The following is an 18407-nucleotide window of genomic DNA, read 5'->3' as shown; positions in this document are numbered from 1 at the left end:
AGTTTTTCTACCAGCTCTGATGTGGCAGTTTCATAACACATTAGGGGTACAAAAGCCTCTCAACTAGCTTCTGGATTTCTCACAAAGGGAATTGGTCAGTATATTATTGATTTGGTATGTATGTTGAAGAAAGGAGGTTCCAGAGCTTGCTATTCTGCCATTCTGCTAACATCACTTATGTTGAACATAATCTTTAGGTGATGTATTTAATAAGAGCCAGCGTACACAAATAACTGCCTCCCATCTTTCACTCTTAACTTAAAAAATTTCAAGAAAGTTTTTATTTAGTGTATTTTAAATTCACCTATACTGAGTGTTCTATACAGTAATTCTTCAATGATCTGAGTTCAGAGATAACAAAGAGCATCTTAATTTTTAAACATCTTAGTTGCCAGTGTCACTCAACCAAAACAGCACAAAATAGTACACAGTAGTTTGGCCTATTTTTGCTAAAAAAATACTATTTTCTCCTATGAAGCACTCAATAGGATATCTACAACACACATACACACAAGCAAAATCCAAAAAACTTTAAACAGTATTAACAGTAGTACAAAGATAGCCATAAAGGGTGGTGGCCATCTCCTGATTTCCTTTCCTGTGTATGTTTCCATTATTTTCCTTAATTATTACTTACATCCTCCTTGCATGTTTTTGGTAAGAGTCATTTCTATACGTGTTCAGTTCAGGGCTTAAAATAAAGATGAGCTTCCCTTTTACAGTACTTTTTTTAGTATATGCACCACTAAAAAGTCATGGGAAAATCGAATGGGAAGGGAGGGAGGAGAATCACTTTTTTTACTGGTCAGATTAAATCTAATATCAAAGTTATGTTTCCACAAGTAGGCAGGATCTCTACTCCCCAGGGCCTTTAACCCGCTTATAGTTCACTCTCCATCGAGGGTCTCTTCTCCAGAGTAAGACTGGTTCACTGAGTAATTACTCTAGTGAGTCTGCGGATTAAAAATAGTAATAGCAATAAATAATTTAAGTACCAGAGCTTGTGTGAGAGAGATTTCCACGTGCTTCTTTCATTGAGTTAGCCCAATGGCTTCCAAGTCTTCACAGGAAATCTAAGGCCTATAGAGCTCCCATGATTACTACTGAAGGGGCTAGGTGCAGGCTCATCCCTCAAACCAGCACTAACACAGCCGGCAGAGGAAAACGTTTTCTTACAGTGAACAAGAAACTCCTTGCAAATACCAAATTGTGATTCCTTTTATTTTGGTTTTATTAAGTCTGGCTTTCCCCCTGTTAATGAGTGGGTCTCACCTATGAGACAGTCATTTCTTATACGTCAGATATCAGTAAATTACTTTTCATTTATGAAAATATGGTGGCAACATCATATTTGTAGCTGAGAATGTAAAGATTTATGTTGGTTTTTAAAGTTTCCTTTATAAACCACTTTTGATCTTACAGTACAAGACACAGAGACACTTGAGAATAAATACCCATCTCCTGGACACAACAGATGTCCTCCTTTAAAGCCACAGTCAATCCAAGACCCAGACAAATCATTTACTTTAATCTGACAAGAACCTTTTTCAAAGTAAAGAGGTGGTTGTGACAGATAACAGCACTGTGATTATGGCAGGAAATCCACATTTTGAAGAGATTTATTTTGAAGTAAGTATGGGTGAGAGGACATGTGATCTGGGATCTGCCTTAAATACAGCACAGAAAAAAAATAAAGGATATAGCAAATGTCATAAATATATGTTCTTTGTTTCTATTTTTGATGTTACTGAATTTTTTATAATCTGGTTTAAAAATTATCGAATTAAAAAACCCTATAGAATCATTTATTACTTGGAATACTTTGAAGGAGTGGGCAAATCTACTTGACTTGTATGCTGGTACTTCATAACCTTAGAAAGAAAGAGAGAAAGTCGCTCAGTTGTACCCGACTCTTTGCGATCCCATGGACTGTAGCCTACCAGGCTACCTTACATTTCAAAATTAAATGAATAGTTATTTTTTTCCACTGACTAATGCACTAAAGTTTTAAGCACATGTTAGTATCATAATCGGAGAAGGCAATGGCAACCCACTCCAGTACTCTTGCCTGGAAAATTCCATGGACGGAGGAGCCTGGTAGGCTGCAGTCCATGGGGTCGCTAGGAGTCAGACACGACTGAGCGACTTCACTTTCACTTTTCACTTTCACGGGGAGCCTGGTGGGCTGCCATCTATGGGGTCGCACAGAGTCGGACACGACTGAAGCGACTTAGCAGCAGCAGCAGCAGCAGCAGCAGCAGTATCATAATAGTTCCTTTTTAATCAATTAATATCTCTGAAAAGATGTTGTATACTGATGATTTAAATATTTTGTTTTTAAAATGATTAGAATTAAATAAACTAATCCTGCACTGAAATACCCTTTGAATAATCTTGCTGTATCACTCAAGTCCTGACTCTACTCCAAATGAGCAATAAAGGTCATATCAATATTTCTTACAAATTATGTACAGAAAAACCAGTTTTCATTTCATAGATGTCACAGAGGCACAAAGGGCACTTTTAGTGATTTTTCCTGTTGTTGTCCGCATCGTGGTACTGTCTGCATTTAAAACTGTTGTAAAAATTCTGGTGGCTCACAGATCACATCAGCAGAGATCAGGAGGGACCACGTTTTGTGAAAAACTTACTTTCAGCTGCTAAGAGGAAGTGGGATCTATCTACAATTTGTATTCAGAAGCAAAAAGAAATCTTCTCTCTAGATTAAAAACAACAAAACTTCAGGATGGAGGCCAGAGGCAAAGATTTCACCCCTCTTATATCTACATGTGCTAAGACCTAAAAAATGCTAAGTCTTCTCTTGGGGCTGTTTAGGATGTACCAACCCCACAACGAGGCCTTCAAGTTCATTTGAAATCATGGCTTAAAGTGTCTAAGAAAATACTAGGTCTGTTAAAGTATTTAAGACCTCCTTTAAAAAACTTAATATATAAACAAACATTACTCATAGAAATCTAAAGTCAAATATGTATTAGGTGAAGAATTCTCACTTCACATCAAACTACCTTCTAAACAGGGCAATTTCTACATAATATTCTTTTAAATAGGAAAAGATTCTCTTACATGGAAAAGTATAATTATAAAACTCAGTTCGCCTACATTTTAAAATCTAGTATACAAAGTGAAGTGTTCCTGTATTAGGACTATTAACATCAGTAGCAAACACTTGAATATTCCAGTTATGTGATAAGTATTTTTTTTCCTAATAGAACATTCCAAAGGAGAAACTAGTGGTTATTTTTTATAATTGAAGGTCAAGCATAATACTGAAAGAATAGGTTCCACTTGTAAGACTGTGTCTGTAAATCCTTTGAAGCAGAAAATTTGTTTTTATAACTCTACTTCTCTCCCTTCTATTGTAAAGGATTGCTCTCCTGTTTTCTAAGTTCACGAGCATCACTGGATAACCTCGGCAGAATAATTTAATCATAGTTTGTTTCTGTCATGGCCTGGATAAACTCTACAAAGTAATGTTCCGAATTTTATGAAAAGCAAGTTCTTGCCTTCATGATTTTTTAAAAATGCTGACTTGTGTCCTCATTGAAGGCAATGAGCCTTAGAGTTTCCCTCCTGCGCCTACAGACTTCCTAAAATGTAATTCTGGGATGTTCATCATGAGTTTTTATTGGGAGGGATGTCACCAGGATGGTGAACTGTTGTTCCTGACTTCACTCCTCCATACAAGAAGAGTAACTATTAATAACAACTATGCACTATACACTGAGTATCCTAGTGAGGCCGTGCACCCCTCCCCCCACCCCCGTACCATGGAGACCAAGGTCTGCAATATAGTAACTGTGGTGCATCATTCACTTACAACTCCCGTGTAACAGTTAAAAAAATGAATAGGGGTCTTAGGCACACTGGGGAAAGAGGAGAATTCCAGATTAACTCTGAAAAGTCTGTTGGCACAGGATTAAAAGAGTTCTCATTACTACAGAGAAGAGATCAAAGAGCTGGAAATAAGAGGGGCCAGCTATGACACAGGAAGAAAAGAGGTAAAGAATCTGAGGGCGGGTGGTCTGTGAAGATGCCATCAATCCTATCCCACTGCCCTCGGGCAGTACCACAGGGATACATGCCAGGCAATGGGAACACTGAATCTTCTGAAAATCCTGACACCATGGCTCTGGGGCGCAATGGTAAAGAATCCTCCTGCCAATTCAGGAGACGCAAGAGATGTGGGTTCGATCCCTGGGTTGGGAAGATCCCCTGGAGACGGAAATGGCAACCCACTGCAGTATTCTTGCCTGGGAAATCCCACGGACAGAGGAGCCCAGTGGGCTGCAGTCCACAGGGTCGCAGAGTCAGATGTGACTGAGCACACAAACACGCACAATCTTGCAAAGAGTGTTCTCAAAGGAACCACATGGATTTTCTTGGTAGAGTATCCTAGCAGCTAATACCTGTCACTGAGTTGAATTTTCTATATCATGGATCAGGATTAAACCAACAATGATCACATTCAGGAACTGTTTTGGGATTTGAGAAAGAGGAAGAATTCAGTTATTAGGATCCTCATTCAAACTGCTTTCTAAAGAAGGGATACCACAGAACCTAAAAAAAGCAACAATCAACCAGCCTTAACTAATGAAAGATTCCACACAAGTGTCAATAGATTTGAAAAAACCAAAAAATTAGACTTTGTGTAAAAGAGTTATGATAAAAAATGTATGCAGGGTCCCCCCAGGGCAGGCTCTGTGGGGTAAACCAAGAATTCCTCTCATGTCTGTGTGGCACCCGAAGATGGGAGGAGACACGGAGAGTCCTCAGGCGAGGCCAGGGCTGGATCATCCCCAGGTGCCAAGGCCGGGGGAGCTGACTGGACAGAAGAGGGGCAAGGGCAGAAGGAACAGCCTGTGTGAAGGTAGAAAAGCCATGTGAGCTCAGGAAACTAGTCCACTAGGGCGAATGTGAAGGAGGCAGCTGGGCAGAGAGAAGCCTGGAAATGCATGAGGGTTTGCAGGATGAACTGACACCTTCCCCAAAACCCACACAGTTGTGTTTAACGAGTGTAAAACTCTCACAGAGAACTGGAGACAGTAAGTCAGCAGACAGAGAAGTCAACGCTTAAGAGAGTGGACAGCAGACAGGTACATGGTAAGCGACAGAACAGACCAGAGCCAGCTGAAGCCCAAACCTGCAGCGGAAAGCACAGAAGAAAGCTGATTCCACCTCACCTTCCCAAAGTGGACTGGCTGACGTCTTGAAAAGGAACGGCTAAACCGCCGCATCTCCTCCCCTCCCAGGCAGACGAGTGCACGTCTTACTCTCAGAAGGGGCTGAACAGAAGGCGCAGACAGAGCTCAGGGTCTATGGTGAAAAACCCAGCAATTCAATGATAAAAGTGAGTCCAGTTCAGCCACCAGGTAAGGCCCACAGGCAGCCAACCTCCAACACTGCCATGGTAGAGAAGATAGTACAAGACTCTGAAGTCCAGATGGGTCTTCCAAGCAGAAGGACAGGTTCACTCACTACCCCACCCCCCAGGCTTTACTTTTTAGCATCCACATTACAAATATGAGGGGACAACCAAGGATCACCACACATTTGAGAAAAGCATCTAATATGAAAAAGAAAAGCCAAAACCAAACCAGAAAGAACATAGAAAAGAAAGACAATGAAGAATGCAGAAGAATACTTCAAAAACTCAACATCCTCACATTGTGTCCTCCATGAAATAAGAATTATATATATATATATATATTAAAAAGAACAGATCATAATCTAATCAGAAAACAAAAATAGAGCTCCAAAAAGTTAAAAATGTGACAGCATTAATTTTTTCGAAGTCAAAGAAAACTTGGAGTATATAGCTCAGCACATCACCTAGAAAATTACATTAAGCAAAGAAAAGAAACTGGGAGAGAAAAGAATTAAAATCAAATCATCAATCTAAAGGACACCTGAATAATAAGATTTCCTGAAAGCAAAAAGAAAATATCACAGAGCTATGACAAGTCCTTGGAGGCAAAGGATGAGTTGGAAAGTGACCACCATGTTCCAGCCAAACCGGTGAGAGAGACAAAGCACATCTTGAAATTCACAACATTGACGACGTGTTCCACCAAAATGAAGGGACAAACCACAGAAATACAGGTGCTGGTCCGAGATAAACAGAGGGAGATGAAGGAACGGGCTCAGGCTCCAGGTGTGCTGCAGGCCGAGAGCAACCGGTCCAGGCTGAGGGCCCAGGAAACAAGTGAGTCAGACGCGCCGCTTGGGGTAGTGAAACACTTCAGAGGAGCCTTTCAAGTGTTTGGAGAGCGGAAGGATTAGTTCGTGATTGGTACACTGACAACCAAGCAAATAAGTCAGGCAATTTGACTAATTCTGGAAAAAGCAAACGACTGCATGACGATGGCAATGCCACCCTGGCTCTGTGATGAGTCACGTGTGCCCTCAGCAGGAAGACTGAGCACGCTGGGTGGGCGGGATGGGGTGGGGGCGTGGGCGGCCATGGAATAGGGGGAGAGCCAAGTCCTCATCTCCCAGGTAGGAAGTCAGTGGAGAACACCCGAGGCCGAAAAACATCAAGCTGGCAAATAAGCCCACCACTCAGAAATCTGGAGGGAAACAAGCAAAAGTGGTGACCATGGGAGCAGGAACCTGGGAGCGGGAGGGATGGCACCAGGAACTGAAAGGTAGCTTGTATTTTGTGTTTTTAAAAAATATTAATTATAAACCTAGCGCTACTATTTGACTTTTAAGAACTACAGCTCTTTAATAAAAGTAAAAACAGGAAGGGAAGCTAGAGAGGGACCAGGGTCACACCCTGACATCACCTCTAAACTCATGGGGGTGGGGCTGCCCTGGGCTCCTCCGGGTGTTCTCCGCCTCCTCCCCGCCCCCACGCTGAGCCCCCGCCACCCCCTGCCCCAGGAAGGCAGCCACACCCAACTCTGTGAGGAATACACCCGGTGTGCAAGCCACTGCTGCGGCCAATGGGAACTTCCTAGTGACTTCAAAGAACTGAATAGCCACTCATTCCCTCACGGGACATGAACCAAGAAAAAGGCAGCCCGGCTGGCAGAAGCAGCCACTGGACACAACAGAAGACATCAGCCCGGGGAAGAAGTCATAGACAAGGAGAGTTGGGAAGAACTTGCTAAGTTGCTAAGTCACGTCAGTCGTGTCCGACTCTGTGCAACCCCATAGACGGCAGCCCACCAGGCTCCCCCGACCCTGGGATTCTCCAGGCAAGAACACTGGAGTGGGTTGCCATTTCCTTCTCCAATGCATGAGAGTGAAAAGTGAAAGTGAAGTCGCTCAGTCGTGTCCGACTCTGTGCGACCCCATGGACTGCAGCCTACCAGGCTCCTCTGTCCATGGGAGTTTCCAGGCAAGAGTACTGGTGTGGGAGCCCCCAAATCCACCAGCCCTACTCCAGAATTTAGGCATGTGGAGCCTTAACTATCTTCCCTGATGTCAGCCTGAGAATAATCATCTGTAACTTTTCAATACAAGTAAATAATTCCTGGCAATAAAGTATTCAGGAGGTGGACTCAATAGGGCTAAGTGACTAAGCAGAGGGTACAGACAAAGGAAGAAGGAAAGTTGAGCACAAATCTCGCCTGGTGTGGAGATGATCAGCAACAGAGGCGCAGGGTGGGCGTGGAGACTGACTCGGAGCACGGACCACGTGGAATTCCAGCGGCGGGGGGCGGGGTGGGGTGTGGTCTGTGGGCAGCCTGGGCTTGGTGCAAAGGACAAGAGGGAGACGGGAGCACAGCAGAGCTGGGAAGTTAGAGATGCACATGAGGCAGCAGAAGAAATTACCCCGAGGGCAGGAGAAAAGCGGGGGAAGGCTGAGGCTGAAGCCCAGCAAGAGAAGAGGAGTGCAGGAGCCCAGGGCGGCTGCTGGGAGATGACCTTCAGCCAAGGGAGGAGCCCGGGGAGAAGATGTTCCAAGACCCCAGAGCCCGGGGGCAGGCAGCTTGAGAAGATACCGGGGGAAGCTGGCAGGACAGGCCAGCAGTCCAGGACTGGGTCCAGTGGGAAGGGCAACTGGCTCGGGGAGGGAAACCGCAAACGCCGAGACGGAACAAGCCCTGTTTGATCAGGGTCTGCGCTGACTGTGGAAACACGTGTTGCTAACTCGCCTCACCGGCACATGGCTTTGACATCTGAGGTCCCTTAAAAGAAGCCAAACACAGTTGGCGCACTCAGACCATCACATGCCTCTCGAGGGAGCTGTGACAGAGAAGGGGCAACTGAGACAAGAATGGGACAAGGCCACCAGCCTGAGACGTCCTCTGCAGAACCCTGGTCCCTGCCCCAGAGGACTGGTTCTGTGAGCTGCTTTCTTGCAGTTCTCCCAGGAAGGGCGGAAACTAGGGAGAGTTTTCTTCTGGTGCTTTTCTGCTCAAAACTGTGACCACAAAATTCTTTCTTCATTTAACCTAAATTTGTCAGCTCCAAGTCTGAGGCTCTTTCCTCTGTCCTGCTCTTGCGGGCACAGATCCTCGGTGTCCTCTGAGGAGAGGGGTGTTTGACCCGAGACACAGACTGGATCGCCTGCCAGCACGCCTACCTTTCCTAATGGAGACACACCTCAAGTTCTCCAGAGCCAGCTGAAAGGCTCCGACAGTGAGCGACACTCGGCCAAGGCTCAATGCGAGTTGGCTGCATATCTGTAAATGTTTATGTCTGAAGAGCCACAGTGTCAACCCACCCAGACCACCCCCTCAAAAAACTGAAAAAAAAAAAAATATATATATATATATGACAAATAGGAAAATACTAGATCTCAAAACCACTTGTTTGTAAAACAGTACTGCTTGTATTTTAAAGAGTTAACAGGAAGTAGCCTAGAATCGCATCACAATCAGAACTGTCTCAAGATGAGAGAGTAACAATGACGTATATACATGACCATGTGTAAAACAGATAGCTAGTGGGAAGCTGTTGCACAGCACAGGGGGCTCAGCCTGGTGCCCTGTGATGACACAGAGGGGTGGGATGGGGGTGGAGGGAGGCTCAACAGGGAGGGGATATATGTATACTTGTGGTTGATTCACGCTGTTGTCCAGCAGAAACCAACACTGCAAAGCAATTATACTGCAACAAAAACATAAATTAAAAAAGAAAGATGTGGCGAGGGGTGGGGGGGCATCCCAGAGGCTGTTTACATCAAAGACAGAAGGTTATTAACTACATTACAAACACTACACTGTCTTCATACTCTTTTTCCATGAATAATTTTGAAACCAAGCAAGAGATATGAAAGAATGACCGAGACAGAGGGAGGAATGTTTCAGTTCAAACATGACCCACAGAGCATCCATTCATTTCTTCTCTGTGTTGAATTCCTCCAAGGTCGGCAATATTTTTTGAAAGGCCATGGAGCACTTTGCTCAAATGAAACTTCATCCATTAGCTCCAAATACAGACCGACAAAAACAGTCATCTAGACTGAGGCGTGGGCCAGGAGCCCAACCACCTGCAAAGCTGCTCTGAGGTCCTGCCGACCGGCCAAGGGAACCAAGTCCATGGCCTCAGCCGGGCTTCAAAGCCGCAGCCCATCTCCACTCCATCCTGCCCACGCTGTCTGCTACCTCAGCAACCACGCTGGACGCAGCACATGACGCCTGTGGGCCTGCCTCCTGGAGCGGCCCAAGGCCCTCAAAGGCAAGCGGGCATCTCACCCACTGTGTCCCCCGCATCTCCAGGCCCCATGCCTGTCACACTCCAGGTGTGCAGTCTGCTGGGGTCATATGGTTGGCACAGCTCACGGGGGACCGAGACAGGAGCCTCACGGTTCCATCACTCTAGGCGAGAGAAGAATGTGAAGCCGAGACTTCCTCTGACATAGTCTGAAGTCCCTGCACATGTGTTCCCTTATCTGGTCATTACAAAAGCCCTGGGAATTAGGCAGGAAATAATTCACACCCCTCTTCACAGAGGAGGAAACTGAAGCAGGGAGAGGTTAAATGCCTGTGTGCGAGGTCACTCACTGGGCCACGGACGCAGCTTCTGAGCAGACAGCAGAGACAGCAGAAGCCTACAGAAATAAACCAATGCGATAAATAAACCCAAGTGCTTCACGGAGAAACACACATATGCTACTGGGTAATCAGATGCCTCTAGGGGAGGGTGAGGGAAGAGACTCAGAAATTCAGAACAGACTACCTTTTGTAATTCTCACAACACAAATTTTGAGAAGAGGAAAAAATATTGAACATTTTTACTTGAAAAAACTGTAAATATGAAATACACAGTGACTACATGCAAGCAATTCATTAAAAACAAGTTCCCCCCAAATTTATGGTTTCATATTATACTTTACCAAAATTAAACTGAAATCTTGAGTGTGAAATGTCCTGGCATTTAATGGATTCTGCTGTACTTGGAAAACACAAGTTTTATATTTACAAAGGTTTTACTTAAAAAAAAAAGTAAATAATCAATATATGATTTTATTAGGTTATTATATATTGTCTTATCATGAATATAAAATAGGCACATTAAAGGAAAATTTGAAATCAGGTTTTAAAAATGACCCAGAGGCGTATCGGCATAAAGTTACCACCTCCTTGCGACATTTTGATTAATTTCCTTCCAGTTCTTTTTACAAGATGGGTAGTTTCCTTTGGTTGTTTTATGATGTGGTACTCACACCATACATACAATTTCGTTATCCTGGCTTTTTTCTTAACACTATATCACAAGAGCCCTTTTAGATTATACATCATCTTTATAACCACAATCTCTAACTTACTGAACTCCAATATGATCTTTCAAGTGGTTATACCACGGTTTACTTAACCATTTTTATACTAGCAGACTGCTGCCAAACTTTTACTATCATAAATGCTTCAATGACTACAACTTTTATTTTCTTCCCATTTTGTTTTAGATAAATTCCTAAAGCATATTACTAGATCAAAACAGATGATAATTTTTAAGACCTGCTTAAAAATTGTATTAAATTTTTGCTTCCTCAAAGATCTAATGCATATTATTACGGGCAATGAATGAGAATATGTATTTAATTAAACTCTTATGAATGATCAGTAAAATCATCTATATCACTTTTTCTGTTAATAAGTGAAAATATACCCTCACTGGATAATTGTGCTTTTTTCCCCCAGAACACATACATGGTGGGAACACCATGATTACTGACAAGCTGAACCTCTTTTGTGAATAATTTATGTCCATTATCCATTTATTAATTGGCTCTTTCTGTAGACTTTAAAATACTTTTGTATGAGTATTTTGTATAATTACATTCTTAACTCTGTTTACAATACTGACGGGGAATATTATTTCCTCAATCTATGGTTCACACAAAATTTTTGTGTCGGTTGTTACTTGGGCAAGCTCAGTGCTCTTTTCCTTTGTGACTCTTCACGAGCCTTTTGAGGTGGCTCTTCCCCACCCTCTCCCTGTGTTAATACTTACTGCCTTTCCCCCTCAGCTCACGCGGTTTGAACACGACACATCGCGTGCAAGAGGTGTTACCTGCTGGTCGTCAGGCGTCCATATGCCACAGGTGATCTGACTTTCCAAGTTGATCTCAGATGACCAGTGTCTTTGTCCACTGACAGAACCAACCAGGACAAACCCATCTCGATATGAGATCAGTGCTTGCGTCCCATCGTGGCTCCACGTGAAATCGCTCACCTTTGGGACACACAGACAAAAGGAGTCAGCTTGTAATCTGAAAGGGAAAGCACTATCTGTAGGCATTACCTGAGCCTTTGGCTAAAATCAAGATGGCCTTAAACAGACACTATACTACGTTGTATGTATTTTAACAGTAATATATAAAAGACACTGTTTGGAAAGCATACGCCAGTGCATGCTAAGGGCTTCACACACACGTTACTTCATCAAGCCCATGATAATACCTCCCACAGAGGACATATGTAACTCCTCCCTGGTCTTACAGAGTGGCCAGTGGCAGAGCCAAGACCGTCCCAGGGCTGTGTCCCAGCATCCTTGCATTTAAACACTGTTTGGTCTATGGCCTCCCCATTATATTAATAGATTCTCCATCAATGTCTCTTGGTCACTTATCAAGAAAGCAAAGGTTATGGATGGTTTCTGATCATATGTTTCTCAGTCTTGCTAACATTCCCACAATCAAAATGAGAAATAATCTAACCAGAAAACATTACTTATACTCGTGTGTGGAGTTCTATCAAATGCATTTATTCAAATGACCACATGTTTTTTTCTCTTAATCTATTACTGCAGTAAATTACTTCTCAGTTTTATGCCATCCTGCATAGCTACAAAAAGCCCAACCTGGACATAAAGTATTGCCCTTTGAAGCTGAAGTTGATTTGCTTATGTGTTTGGAATTTCTACATCTACATCTATATACAGGAGTGAGTCAAACTCATGATTTATTTTTTAATGTCTTTGTTTGAATTTATTAGGGTTATGCTGACCTCTCAGTTTGAGATGGACGGTAGTCCCTTTTCTTCCATGGCTGGGAAGAATTTGTATAAACCAGCCTGACCTGTTGCCTCAAAGGCCAGTGGAACATGCCTGTGAAACCATCTGGCTCTGCACTTTTCTATGGGAAGATTTTTAACCATTGCTTCACTTTATTTAATAGTGTTAGCACCAGTCAAACTTTCAAGCTTTTTACTTCTTCTTCAGTCAATTCTATTACAAAATATTTTCAGGAATATGTAAGTTCATTTAAGTTTTCAAAACTCTTGGCAAGTAGTTGTTGATAGTACTCACTATTCTTTTAAATACCAACTTTACTGAGCTATAATTTATATGTAATGAAGCTCCCTTTGGCAGTCAATTCCCTACCCTCACCCTTGGTCTGAGGCAACCAATGATCTGATTTCTGTCACTAGCTGTTTATTCTAGGAACTTTGCATGAACAGAAGCACACAGTATGTACACGTTTGTTTATGACTGGTTTTACTGAGAGTAGTAACTTTGAGAGTATTCTGAACTCTTGTGTGCACCAGTAGTTCATTCCTTTTTATAGATGAGCAATATTCTATTGCATAAATGTGCCACCACTTATTCATTTCTCCAAATTGATGGGTATTTGGGGTTGTTTCCAGCATTGGGTTATTTTACAAAACTGCTGTGAAGATTCATGTGCAAGACTTTTTGTAGACATATGGTTTCATTTTTTCTCGAGTAAATACCTAGGAACGGAATTAATTGCTGGGTCAAACGTAAGTGTATGTTTAAATGCATAAGAAATTACCAAACTTTTCCAAAGTGGATAAACCATCTTACACTCCCATTAGCAGTGTGAGCGAGTAGGTCCACACCTCACCAACACTTGATGTTGCGTCTTTTATTTTAGCTATGCTAGGTATGTAGTGGTAGGACACTGTTTTTAATTTTAATTTAATTCCCGAATGACTAATATGCTGAGCGTCATTTCATGTGCTTCTTGATTATTTGCACATCGTCTTTTAGACCCTACCTGTTCACTTTCCCTGCCATATATATTTGTATATCTGTTCATGTTTACCTATTATAAATATATACATACATATGTAAATACACACACATACATACATTCACACACATATACATGTGTCTTTTACTTTACTTTGATGTAAAAATTCTAGATACAATCCTCTATCAGAATATATGCTTCAAGAAATTTCCCCCACTCTGTACCTCGCCTTTTCATTTTCTTATCAATCTCTTTCAAAAAGTGAAAGTTTTAAATTTTGATGAAGTCCAATGTCAAGTTTTCTCTCTTATGTTTCAGGTTTTTTGTATCCAATCCAAGAAACCTTTACATAACCCAACACTGCAAACCCAAGTTTTCCAGAAGTGTTATTTAGTCGGTAAGTTGTGTCTGACTCTCTGCGACCTCAAGAACTGAAGCATGCCAGGCCCCTCTCTCCTTCACCTTCCGGAGTTTGCTCAAATTCATGTCCATTGAATCAGTGATGCTATCTACAATTTCATTCTCTGCTACCCTCTTCTCCTTTTGCCTTCAAATTTTCCCAGCATCAGAGTCTTTTCAAAGGAGTCAGCTCTTTGCATCAGGTGGCCAAAGTATTGGAGCTTCAGCTTCAGCATCAGTCCTTCCAATGAATATTCAGGGTTTATTTCCTTTAGGATTGACTGGTTTGATCTCCTTGTTGTCCAAGGGACACTTAAGAGTCTTCTCCAGCACCACAGTTCGAAAGCATCATTCTGCAGCGCTCAGGCTTCTTTATGGTCCAACTCTCATGTCCATGACTATTGGAAAAACCACAGCTTTGACTATATGGACCTTTGTCAGCAAACTGATGTCTCTGCTTTTTAATATGCTGTCTAGGTTTGTCTTAGCTTTCCTCCCAAGGAGAAAGTGACTTGTAATTTCATGGCTGTAGTCACTGTCCACAGTGATTTTGGAGCCGAAGAAAATAAAATCTGTCACTGCTTCCACTTATTCCCCTTTTATTTGCCATGAAGTGGTGAGACTGGATGCCAAGATCTTAGTTTTTTGAATGTTGAGTTTTAAGCCAGCTTTTTCACTCTCCTCTTTCACGCTCATCAGAGGCTCTTTAGTTCCTCTTCATTCTCTGCCATTAGGGTGGTATCATTTGCATATCTGAGGCTGCTGATACTTCTCCTGGCAATCTTGATTCCAGTTTGAGATTCATCCAGCCCAGCATTTCGCATGATGTACTCTGCACAGAAGTTAAGGGTGACAATACACAGCCTTGTCGTACTCCTTTCCCAATTCTAAACCAGTCATTTGTTTGAAGTTTGGTTCTAATTGTTGCCTCTTGATCTGCATACAGATTTCTCAGGAGACAGGTAAAGTGGTCTGGCATTCCAGAAGCATATGCTTTTACATTTATGTCTATGTTTCATTTAGAAGTTAATTTCTGCACAGAGTATATGGTAAGAATCAAGGTTCTACTTTTTAAATTTTCAGTACAGATATTCAGTTTTTCTGCACCATTTGTCAAAAAGACTATTCCCAGTATGTCAACTAGACTTACTGTGGTGATCATTTCCCAATAGATACAAAAACTGAATCTTTATGTTGTACATCTGAAATCAATATAATGTTGTATGGTATCATACTTCAACTTAAAACAAGACTTTTCTTCCCCTTACTGAATTACGTACGCATCTTTTATTTACCTTTGATTACCTTGTAATCTCTACCTTATCTATAGTTATGTTCAACTTTTCATTCATAAAATTATTTTAGGTTTTATCTTTCTTTCTCTTACTCAAGTCTTGCCAGCAATTTATTAGTTTCATTGATTTGTTTCCAAAGAACAAATTTTGGGGGATTGGACCTGGGCCCAGGCAGTGAAAGCACTGAGTTCTAACCACTGGACCACCAAGGAATTCCCAGCAATTTCTTATGTTTTTGTTATTAACTTCTAACCCATTCAGAAATTACAGTCTGTAATCATGACACCTACCAATCAAAATCTGTTTTTGTTTTATTAACATCCTAAAATCCAGGGTGGCAAACTATGGCCAGTGGGCCAAATCTGCCCTGCCACCTGTTTTTGAACAGTCCAAAAACTATAGTTTTAAAGGATCAGGGAAAAAAATTAAGAGAAGACTATTTTGTTATATGCAAAATTATATAAAATTCAAATTTTAGCATTCATAAACAAGCTTTTAATTTTATCAACAGAAACTTTTCTGGTTTCCTTTCTTGTTATACAGTACTTATATAACATCCTAAAGTGTGATTCCTAGTCCACAAAGCCTAAAATATGTACTATCTGCCCCTTCAAAGAAAAAATCTGTGAAACCTTAGAACATGATCAATTTTTGTAAACATTCAAATGATCCTTCGTTCTCTAATTGGTGAATTCAGAAACTAAAAATGTCCATTAGGTCAAGCTTGTTAACTGTGTTGCTCAGATTTTCTAAACCTTTGCTGATTCCTTTTGTTGTTGAAACCTCTCAGTGTATCAATGAATTTATCAATCTTTACTTTCAGTTCTATCAATTTCCTTCATGTGTTTTGATATTATTATTAAGTACATATATATTTAAAATATCATCTTAGTAAACTACACCTTTTATCATTATGTGGTAGCACTCTACAAACTAAACATTACTTTCTATCTTTAAGTCTATCTTATCTGAAGGTAGTATTTGCTATCCCAGCTTTTTTTTTCTGGATACATGCTTAATATATTTTTTCATCCTTTTAAACTTGTACACGTCAAGGTTCAGGTATGACTCTTAATAAAGACATGGCTATGTTTTTAAAAATGCAATCAGTCAAGCATCATCTTGATTGGTGAAGTCAGTCCATTTACATTTATTCTAATTAGTGGTATTTTGATCCTGTTTCTATCACCTGAATTTACTTTTTCAGTTTGTGTGTGCGTTAGTCGCTCAGTCGTGTCTGACTCTTTGTGACCCCATGGACTGTAGCTCACCAGACTTCTCTGTCCATGGGGTTTTCCAGGCAAGAAGATTGGAGTGGGTTGCCATTTCCTTCTCCAGGGGATCTTCCTGACCCAGAGATCAAACCCATGTCTCCTGCATTGCAGGCAGATTCTTTACCATCTGAGCTACCAGGGAAGCCATTTGTATTACCTTTTATATCTTTTTTAACCTAAAAAGAAATTGGTATCTATGATTTTCCCTGTTGCTTATACTTGGAAATGTTCACCTCCTTTAAAATGTGTAGCACTACTAGATTTATCACATTTCAGATAATAATAAAATAAATGAACAAACACAAAAAAGGACATGAACTTTTTGCTGTTTCCCCAGACGGAGTTATAGGTTATCAGCAACCAGCATGTTTCCATTACGACCATGGCAGAACTGTGTGAGATAACTTCTCGACTGCTCATCTGAAGTTACTGAAAAAATGCTGTTTGCTTAGGAAAACTCGGAATTTTGGTTTCTCCGTCCTTATGTTCCAACCAATTAAATTATTTAGTTTTTCTTAAGGACCAAAAAGATTTTTGACAGACAACACATTAATTCTGCAATAAAATTTAGAAGTCCTTTCATTTTGCAATGATAACACTATTTATTTACATGCGGTTTAACTCATTTATCTTTGTATAAAAGGAGCAGTTTCTTACTAGAGGCTAAAACATATAGCCAGTGATAAGTCGCTTCTCTGAGATACCAGCAATGTTACAATCACAAAAAATTGGTAATACAGAATGTTTATCGGAGAAGGCAATCGAAACCCACTCCAGTACTCTTGCCTGGAAAATCCCATGGACGGAGGGGCCTGGTGGGCTGCAGTCCATGGGGTTGCTAGGAGTCGGACATGACTGAGTGACTTCACTTTCACTTTTCACTTTCATGCATTGGAGAAGGAAATGGCAACCCACTCCAGTGTTCTTGCCTGGAGAATCCCAGGGACGGGAGAGCCAGGTGGGCTGCCGTCTATGGGGTCACACAGAATCGGACACGACTGAAGCGACTTAGCAGCAGCAGCAGCAGCAGCAGAATGTTTATAGAAGCTAATTGGGAGTATTAAATTAGGTCAGCACAGAGTGATAAGTCTATATCAAAACTGGGAAAACAGAACCAGGGGAAAGGAGTTCCCCGTGCTCTAATGGAAACAAGCAGAAAGCCCTTCTTTGCCAGTCTTTCTGAGGCAGAGGCTGCTGCATTCCTGCCCTGATGAAAGCGAGCAGCCTGACAGCCCCTGCCCAAGGCAGCCTTTCCTCAGTCGGCCCGAGACCTGTGCCTGGCACAGCTGGCCTGTGACTAAAACTATAACATAATGCAGGCAACGCCTCCAGACTCATTTCTGAAATAAAGGACTCACAATCGTTTCCTGAAAAAAGGAGTGATAAAGCTTCACTTGGCTTCTGCCAAATGTTTGGTTACTTCATGACAATGAAAGGCACACTACATAACAAAGATCACCTGTCATTTCTTCTCCAGAGTCTCACGGCTCTCTGGCCAGACTTCAAGGACGGGCCTCCTCCCCGCAGACACTGCTGCCAGCGCACAGCCCTTTGCTCCCTCCACCAGTGAGTCATCGTCATCGGAGCGTGACGCTTCTCAGACAAGACGTGGCCCCAACAGAATTAAAAGCAACTGAAACTCCCCAAAATGCAAGCGCTTAACCATACTTGCTCAGTGGGTTCTGAGGTTTGCAGAATCAGAAGGCCCAAGAGCAAAACTATATAAAAATCTGGATCAGATCACAAGATACAGTGGTTACTTTGGATCAACCTGAAGGGCACAGGCTTTTGTGAGATTCTAGCTGCTTCTAGATGTTCTCTGGTCCATGGAAGCCCATTCACCTCCAGCTCTGAAGTCATCCTCTCTCATTTCTAAAACCCTTTTTCTGTAGCGAACTCTCAATGAAAAGAAAAGCCAAGGGACGACGTGGGGGCAGAGATCACACAGCTACCACCAGAGAAGGCAGAAGCCTCGCTCCTCATCACTAGGACACAGTTCGGCAGCACCCTGGGGCTGATGGTGGTGAA

The 18407-nt window shown here is 41.9% G+C and overlaps 1 protein-coding gene across 1 annotated transcript in view; it reads right to left on the bottom strand.

Annotated features, from left to right (window-relative positions):
• The window catches only part of TULP4 (TUB like protein 4), a 190143-nt gene that overhangs the window by 46097 nt on the left and 125639 nt on the right, over window positions 1-18407 (bottom strand). Inside the window, exon 4 of the mRNA XM_061428440.1 lies at window positions 11488-11649. Within this exon, the coding sequence (XP_061284424.1) occupies window positions 11488-11649 (162 nt within the window). The remainder of the gene's footprint in view (window positions 1-11487; window positions 11650-18407) is intronic.

Source organism: Bos javanicus, chromosome 9 (assembly GCF_032452875.1).
Source record: "Bos javanicus breed banteng chromosome 9, ARS-OSU_banteng_1.0, whole genome shotgun sequence".
NCBI lineage: Eukaryota > Metazoa > Chordata > Mammalia > Artiodactyla > Bovidae > Bos > Bos javanicus.
The sequence above is the reverse complement of the archived record's forward strand: the minus strand, read 5'-3'. Positions and strand labels throughout refer to the sequence as shown.